Below are 8,835 nucleotides of genomic sequence, written 5' to 3'. Positions count from 1 at the left end.
CAAACTAAAAAAAATGAAAAAATCATTTATATCACTCTTTTATTAACAATATATATATATATATTTTAAATTTGTGCATAAGATTAATTATATAAAATGTCAAATAAACTTACATAATAATTTAAAATTATATATAAATTAAGGACATTATGCTATTTTATTCGGGGCGGGGACTCCACGGGGCGGAGGATATTTACGCCACCCCCGTCCCCGAAGTGCCTTCGGGGAGACTTTGATCCCCATCCCCATCCCCGCGGGGGGAAAATTCCCCATCTTTGGGGCCCCAAACGGAGAATCCCCACGGAGATCCCCGCTAACGGAGGCAAGTTGACATCCCTATGATCATGGGAGGGTTTGGGTGATATTGCCTGAAATCTTGTCAGTTGTATGAATTATTTGCTTAAACATGATGCTTGGTATTGATTACATGCTCAACCTAAATTTTTTCTTTAAATGTCCATGTCTGTAGTATTTATATATTCGGTTGCATTTTGAATGCTTTTTTTTGCATTTTCTGCTATCCTCACTTAACGAGAATTATGGTGGCTAAGAGAGCCTGCATGCACGGGTATTTTTCAACTTTCTAGGTCTGCTCGCTAAGCGACCCAGGGATCACTAGGCGAGCCTTCATGGATGAGATAAAAATAATTTCTGGGTTCACTCTCTAAGTGACCCAGAGCTTGCAAATCAAGAGTTATTTTTTGGGAAAAGTTTCAGTTCTAGACGGTCTATCTTGGATCTCGTTGGGAGTGGCTAAGCGAGCCTTTAAAGCTGAGATTTTTCGTATTACTAATCTGAACGCAGATTGAGCTTTATAATTCAGAATGAGACGTTGTTAGTTGCATTGGGAAGATAAAAGAGAGAGTTACAACATAGTAGAGACTTTGATGTCCTGTCACTTGTTTTCCCCGTTTTTCCGTTTCTGGTGGTTGAAAGTTCGGACGTAGTTTTTTTATTATGCTCGAATGGAGGAGAATGCCTAAGCTACTAGGTGGTAAACCACTTGGATACTCACCCGAGCTATTGATTGGTGTGCTTGTGTAGCCTTGGTTGGCATAATTCACTTGGATACTCACTTGATTTATCGATTGGTGTGCTTGTGTAGCCATGTAGGTGTCATGCATTAGGATATTCACCACATGTGTGCTTGTGTGACCATGTAGACGTGATTCACTTGGATACTCACTTGAGCTATTGATTGGTGTACTTTTCTAGCCATGTTAGACATTAGGCACTTGGTTACTCACCACAGGTGTGCTTGTGTATCCTTGGTTGGCGTAAATCACTTGGATACTCACTTCAGTTATCGATTGGTGTATTTGTGTAGCCATGTAGGTGTTATGCACTTGGATACTCACCACATGTATTCTTATATATCCATATAGGTGTAATTCACTTGGATACTCACTCGAGTCATCGATTAGTGTGCTCGTGTAATCTCTTGGTGTTATGCAATTGAATACTCACCATAGGCGTGCTTGTGTGGCCTAAGTAGAATGTTAGATACTTCTTTGGAATTCATTTGACATGTTATGAAATATGCACACATTGATTTACACCAATGTTAGAGTCAATCTAGCGTTTCCTGAATTAAGATGGTAATGGAATCCTAATATCATGTTATCCATTACTTGTATGTTCCGAAAATTGATAAGTAAAGAAACCATAGACCGATGGTATGATCCGAATAATTGTTCTTTATTTTGCAATATCTAATATCTAAGTATCAACCCTCCTAAGTGGATTTCACCCCAATATTTTCTTTTTGAAAATTCTCTTTTAAAATTCTAATTTATTAAGTATCAATGATACTTAATAAATTATAGGCCTTTTATAGGTTTTTTTTTCCAGTCTGGTTTGACCTTTTTAAAAGTCTGCCATGCCCTGAAAGCCTATTTAAAAGTCTATTTCTAATTAAGGTTTTCACTTAATTCGTATTACTTTAGAAGCCTTATAAGTCGGCCTATATATGAATATTTAGGTCGGTCTATTTAACATTTTTTAAATATATATGCATATATAGACCAACTTATTTAGCATTTTTCTAATATATATGCAAATATATGCCAACTTATTTAAACTATTTTTAATATATATAAAAATATAGACCGACCTATAAGTCTTCATACGCTTTTTTAATAGCCTAAGCCTGACCTATGTAATTAAATAGGCTTTTAAAAAAATCCTAAGCCTGGCCTTTTATCAAATAGGCCTGATCTGGTCTAGCCTTAAATAGGCTATGCTATAGGTCCCTGTAGACCGACCTGACCTATTCCCATCTCTAAATATCATAATCAAGAAATTCACATGTACTCCATTTCAATTCATACCGGACATTAATATTAACTATTATCATTATTCTTCTTTTACTCATTATAAGAAATTTTGAGGATGTTTTTTTTAGTAAGCAAGGAATTATATTAACGGGAGAACTAAGGGTTCTCCAATCTTCATACACAAAAAACGGACAACAACTATCCAAAACGGAAAACGAGATTACAAACAAATAAAGTTATGACATGAAAGACCAAGGATCTTTGATAAAATCGTAAAAGCTATACTTGGAATGAGTAATATCACCGAAAGAAGACCACCGCCACACCAAAAGTTTTATGTGCCATACCATATCATTAATATTCTAAACTTCATTGTTAAAACAAAATCCATTTCTTGTCAACCAAATCAACCACAAGGTGGCTAACCAAAACACCCCCAACTTGCCTTCTTTGATCTTTTTTACCGCCCAAACTCAATCCACTCCATAAAAGATGGAAGACACATAACTTCCTTTGGTTCCATAAAATCCACCCAAGAAGCTACCTCCCTCCAAAAAATTCTAATCGTTTCACACTTAAAAAAGGAATGGTTCCTATCTTCCGGAAGATAATCACAAAATATACACTTTAAGTTAGATAAATGAGCGTTATCCACTAAGAACCTAACCATAACCAACATGCCTCCCAAAAAGGAATGGTTCCTATCTTCCGGAAGATAATCACAAAATATACACTTTAAGTTAGATAAAGGAGCGTTATCCACTAAGAACCTAACTATAGGAATGGTTCCTTTTATCCTCCACTCCCCCCATAAGAAGTTGCTTTGGATCTTAGTAAATTCATGAACCACTTTGGCCCGCAAGCGGTTTCTCATCCAAGATGGACTTTAAAAGAGTGATCCTACCTCTAAGATTAAGAAAGCGATTCTTCCATCCTGCTAAGCGGTTTCTCATCTTATTCAAGAGAGGATTTCAAGAAGAAGCACTCCTAGGATTGAAGCCAATAGGTATTCCAAGGAAAGTGAAGTTACTAGCTTCAATTTTGCAAGAGAGGAAGCTAGCGGCGACTTCTAAAAAGTTATCCGAAACATTAATACCAATCAACTTACTTTTGTGAAAATTAACGCCAAGCCTCGAGACAAGTTCAAAAGCTCTGAAAACAATCTTCAAAGCCTTCACATGCTTCCAAGACCCATTTCCTACCAACAAAATATCATCCGCAAATTGAAGGACATCCACGCTACAACTTTTTTTAATAACAAACTTCTCAAATTCATCTATCTCAATCGATTTGTGAACCAACCTCGTTAGAGCCTCCGTCACTAAAACAAAGAGAAAAGGCGATAATGAACTCCTTGACTCAACCCTCTCTTGACCACAAATTCCGTCGTAGGACTACCATTGACTAACACCGACATGTTGCTTTTGAAAATAAGAATCTCCATCCACTTCCTCCATCTCTCTCCATACCCCATCCTAACAAGAATATAACGAAGAAAGTTCCAAGAGACACTATCATACGCTTTTTCGAAATCAACTTTGAAGAGAATGCAAGGTGCCCCCTCCTTTCTAGAATAATCAACCACTTCATTAGCTACAAGAACATCGTCTAGAAGTTGTCTCTCCGGAACAAAAGCACTTTGATTATAAGAGATTATGGAATTCAAAAACCTTTTCAATCTTCCCACCAAAATTTTTGTTAGCACTTTATACATACATCCCACCAAGCAAACGAGCCTATAGTCATCCAACGATAAAGGATTGGAAGACTTAGGGACCAATGCCAAAAAAGAAGAAGAAATCGACTTAGAAAGCTCGCCACCTACAAAGAAATGATAAAAAAATACGCACAAAGTCTTCTTTAAGAAAGTACCAACATCTCTTAATAAAAAGAAAAGAGAAACCATCTGGTCCCAGACTTTTAGATCCACCACAACCCCATATAGCTTCTTTGATTTCTACCTCTTCGAAAGATCTTTCAAGCCACCTACAATCCTCCTCATTAATCATATCAAAACGGATACCATCTAATAGCGAATTTTCCTCCTCTACTATGCCGAATTTGTTAGAGAAATGGCGCACTACTTCCTCCTTGATTTCACTAACCGAGTTTAAATTACCTCTTGAAGAATTGATCGGGCCTATATGATTATGTATTCTTTTATCCTTCATTACTTTGTGAAAATACCCAATATTAGAGTCCCCTTCATTAAGCCATTTCAATCTCGCCCTTTGAACCAACATATTCTCTTTTATTCTCAATTTAGACCAAAAACGAGAAGTCGCTTCCTTCCTCTTGTTGACAATTACGGAATGATAACTATTCGCTTCCAATTCAAACAGTGTGTCACCCAAATTGATATCCTTGGCTCCCTCCTCAACTTCCAAATCAATTATACCAAACACCTCCTTATTCCACCTTTTGAGTTTTTCTTTTAGGAGGCGTAATTTTTCTTTCAACACAAAGTCACCTCTTCCTTCTACTTTAAGGTCTTTCCATTCTTTTTCTACAAAAGGAACAAAAGATTTAAAGGAGAACCACTCATTATTAAATTTAAAAGGCTTTGGACCCCAATTGTTGTTATCCACTTCAAGTCAAATGGCCTACCACACCCTAATCATTCACCACCTTATCCGATACAAGGAATCTATCAATCCTACTACACGATTTCCCATCACCACTATACCAAGTATACTTTTTTCCTTTGCAAGGAATATCCACCAATCCACTTTTGTCAATGAAATCCGCAAACAAGTTCATCTCATTGTAATTCATGACCTCCGATCTCCCCCTCCTTTCATGACAATTTTTAATAGCATTAAAATCCCCCTTTAGAATCCACTCCCCGTCTTTGAACAACTCCTTCAACTCCAACAACTTTCTCCAAAGGATTTTCTTTTTATCCAAACAACAAGAAGAGTAAATATTCACCAAATAGTACAATTTATTCTTCTTCCGAAATTTAATTCCAAGATATCCTTCCCCCTTAAAACTAAAAATGACCTCCATTACCTCCTCTTTCCACATTGTTAGAAGACACCCCGAAAGACCCGAAGAATTGGAAAAAGAATAACCATTTCCCTCATTACTCCAAAAAATTTTTGCAACAAAATCTTGAAGAAAAGATATTTTTGTTTCTTGAAACATAAACACGTTTGCTTTGCCCTTGTTGATCAAAGATTTAAACCTTCGCCTTTTAAGGGCATTGCCACCTCCTCTAATATTTAATGAACCTAAAATCATGGATAACATTTTTTAGACCCCTTCAAACCTCCTCTTCTCAACAAAGATCTATTCTCTAACTCCTTAATCTTCCCAATAATATTCTTTCTTCCCCCCGGATTCACCACACCCAAAGCTTCTATACCGCTCCATATTTTATCCCTCGATTCTTCTGTTAACATCCCCATTTTCTACAATTATTTCTTCCAATGTCTGCACATTCCTTCTGTTGACCGTGACACTCCACATCATATACTACTGGAACCGACCAAATAGAGAGAAAACTTGATTCCTTCCCCTTGTCCGGATAACAAACTTCCTGGGAAACGACCTTGGAAAAAGAATTGAAATGGTGTCTCTTATTTTTTAGGTTAAGAATTAGCGAAATAGATTTTGAAGCTAGCATTCCATTAAAATCCTCAATCTTTATGTGTTTCAGCCCCTTCAGTTTTCAAATTCTCTTGTTCTTCGCCTTCCCCACTGCTAAATTGAAAACACCCGATACCTTGTTATTTCTAACGCTACTGCTGGCTCCTTCAAGATTCTCTACCTTTACTACAACGTTAGCTTCCAATAAAACACCACCTTCCATCGAGCAACTGACTTGAGAGACACTTTCCATCGCAGCCTTTTAAACTGAGAGAGACTGATTGGTATCAACATCTCTAGTCATGCCGTTGTCGCTATGTTCCTGCCCACACCCTATGCCTTCGCTAATACAGTTGTTGGATTGTCTCCCTGTACCTTCTATAACCTCCATATTTACTGCCAGATTCCCACCCTTAGCCGACCCAGCCGAACCTCCTTCAACAAAAAATTTCTCAATGCTATCGCCCGATTCAGAAACGAAACCTGTTGAAACTGTTTCAGAAACAAAAGCAGTGCCAGAAGTTTGAGAGAAAGAGTTACCTGGAAAGGGAAGTTGAAAGGGATGTTCTTCTCTAACAAGGAGAGACATTAGTTTGCCATCTATGTTGACTGCAACATACTCCGATAATTTAATCTCCAAAGGAACACTGATGCGCAATCTTGCTGTGCCAAGACTCAGACCCGATGCCGTTTTGTCATCCAAACATATGAAGGATCCCAATTGATTTGCAACCAATATAAAGAAATCCAAACACCAAGCATGGGCAGGAACCCCATGTGATACGAATCCATATTGCTCTGTCGTTATCGATCACCTCTTCATTCCATCTCTTAACCACCTCAAACCACTTCTTCCATCATACTTCCTCCTCCCCGAAGATATCCGACAAAAAACCTTCTTCTGTTTCTTCAATGAGACACCAGAAATCTCCCATTGGAGTGATTTTTGTTGCATAATAACCCTCCATTTCCATTACTGTTTGAATATTGACAGTTGAACCGACAACTATCACCTTCCTTACGTAAGCCCGACGTAACCTCGTTTTAATTTTCTCCGTTGAAGAGAAAACAATCTCCGGCGATTCATTCACCTCCACACTCGGAACAGAACCTGTTAGTGCATTAGCAAAAGTTTTGTACACCTTCCTTCCCCGAAAAGCCTCTCCCTCACGCCTCACAACCTGCTGATGTTTCCCCCTAAACTCATCCTCCCTCCTCCCACTTACGATTCTGCATATGACCCTGGAGCTTCTCCTATCAAATCTGGGTAAATTGGCAGGTATCTTTTTTCTCAGGATATGAATATTGTCCAATTTAACCGCCAATAATCTCAGATTCACCACCTCAGAAAACCTTGCAAAGCCAAATCTTTTTGCCAAACTTGTTTCGTCTCTGAGAGATAGCCACCTCCACGATGTTGCCATTGCACCCGAATAACTCAAATAACTCCTTTGCCTTCATGTGGTCTGGAAACTCAGAATAGTAGATCGAGATCAGTTCCTCTCTGTTGCCTAGAAAATGCATTTTCCGACTGGATAGGAGTCCCATTGTAGAACCCACCCTCGAAAAGCCTTCTTCCTCGCTTCCACCCACCCTCCTTGCTGAATAATAGGGCCACCGGACATGGGGAGTCGGAAACCCTTACCCCTCTTTTTCAAAATCGCCTCCACGCGGTAAAACACTTTTTTTCGTTATCTTTTCTTTTTTAGTTATCTTAATAACTATTATGTTCGTTTGTAGAAAAAAATTTATACTACTATTTATAATGATAATTACAATATATAAATGGCGGTGGAGGATCTTACAAGGGGGAGAAGCGCCTTGGTACAATGTTCTAAAAGCCCGGTATGGTGATTTGGTGATGAAATCATTTTGTGGAGGTATGTCTTCTAATTTTTCTTCTTCTTCCACTTCTTCTTCTTCTTCTTTTTCAGTGTGGTGGAAAGATTTGATTTCCATAGGCAATTGTTCGGCGGAAGACCCGATAGTGTCGAATTGTATGTTTGTGGTTGGAAATGGCTATAACACTCTGTTTTGGGAATCTTGTTGGGCGGATAATTATAGTTTAAAGGAGCGTTTTCCGAAGTTGTTTGCGTTATCTTGTTTGGTAAGGGTTTCGGTGGCTAGTATGGGAGGTTGGGTTCATGGAGTGTGGAAGTGGGGGAATTTAGGTGTGGTTTTGGATGAAGATACCGACCCTTCGGTGGTGGCCGAGAATGGCACGCTCCATTACTTGTTGGGGGGCCGAATTGTCCATACGGAGGGGAGAGATAAGGTTGAGTGGAGCGGTTCGGAAGGAGGTTCATTTTCCGTTGCTTCTTGTTATGAGTTTTTGGCCGGCTTAAACTATCCTTTTGGTCCTCCGAATAGACTCGAAGTTGTGAAGGATTTAATTTGGAAGGTGCATGTGCCGTTTAATATTAAGGCTTTTGGTTGGAGAATTTTAATTAATAGATTACCAACCAAGGATTTATTGATGGGAAGGGGTGTTCTTTTGTCAATAGAGAATTCTTTGTATGCTTTTTGTGGTTCTATTCCGGAAAGTTGTGATCATTCTTTTTTCAAGTGTAAAGAGGCGGGTGTGGTTTGGAGAGAGATAGCGGTTTGGGTTGGAAAACCGATTGGTGGTATGGAAGAAGATTGCTATCAAAGCTTTATGGATTGGTTCCTCTTTTGTAAAAAAAAGAAAGTTAAGGAAGGTAAATGTGGGGTGTTATGGTTAGCTATTGTTTGGATTTTTTGGATGTCTAGAAACGACTTTTTTTTCCGCAACGAAGGTTGGGTTGTTGATAATACGGTGTGGAATATCAAGTCTTTGTTATGGAAGTGGTCGTTTTTTGGAGAAATTACGCACCCAATATATAATTTTTATGAGTTTACTAAAGACCCTTTGTTTTTTCTCTCATAGCTATATTTGGTATGTAATTTCTTTTTGGCGGATTTTTGTTTTTTTCCGTCCTCTGTGTAA

General features: G+C 38.4%; 2 protein-coding genes across 2 annotated transcripts; one reads left to right on the top strand and one right to left on the bottom strand.

The window, feature by feature from the left end:
* Positions 1-3,597: 3,597 nt before the first annotated feature.
* LOC131650618 (uncharacterized) lies at positions 3,598-5,303 on the bottom strand. Its single transcript, XM_058920321.1, has 3 exons — positions 4,937-5,303; positions 4,180-4,782; positions 3,598-4,097 (listed from the first exon to the last, which is right to left on the bottom strand). Exons 1-3 carry the CDS (start codon positions 5,301-5,303, stop codon positions 3,598-3,600), a joined length of 1,470 nt encoding a protein of 489 aa, XP_058776304.1.
* A 2,446-nt stretch (positions 5,304-7,749) lies between these two features.
* LOC131650617 (uncharacterized) lies at positions 7,750-8,775 on the top strand. Its single transcript, XM_058920320.1, has one exon. It carries the CDS (start codon positions 7,750-7,752, stop codon positions 8,773-8,775), a length of 1,026 nt encoding a protein of 341 aa, XP_058776303.1.
* The last annotated feature ends 60 nt before the right edge of the window (positions 8,776-8,835 follow it).

Source organism: Vicia villosa, linkage group LG2 (genome assembly GCF_029867415.1).
Source record: "Vicia villosa cultivar HV-30 ecotype Madison, WI linkage group LG2, Vvil1.0, whole genome shotgun sequence".
NCBI lineage: Eukaryota > Viridiplantae > Streptophyta > Magnoliopsida > Fabales > Fabaceae > Vicia > Vicia villosa.
Note: the sequence above shows the minus strand (reverse complement) of the source record. Positions and strands in the feature narration are given on the sequence as shown.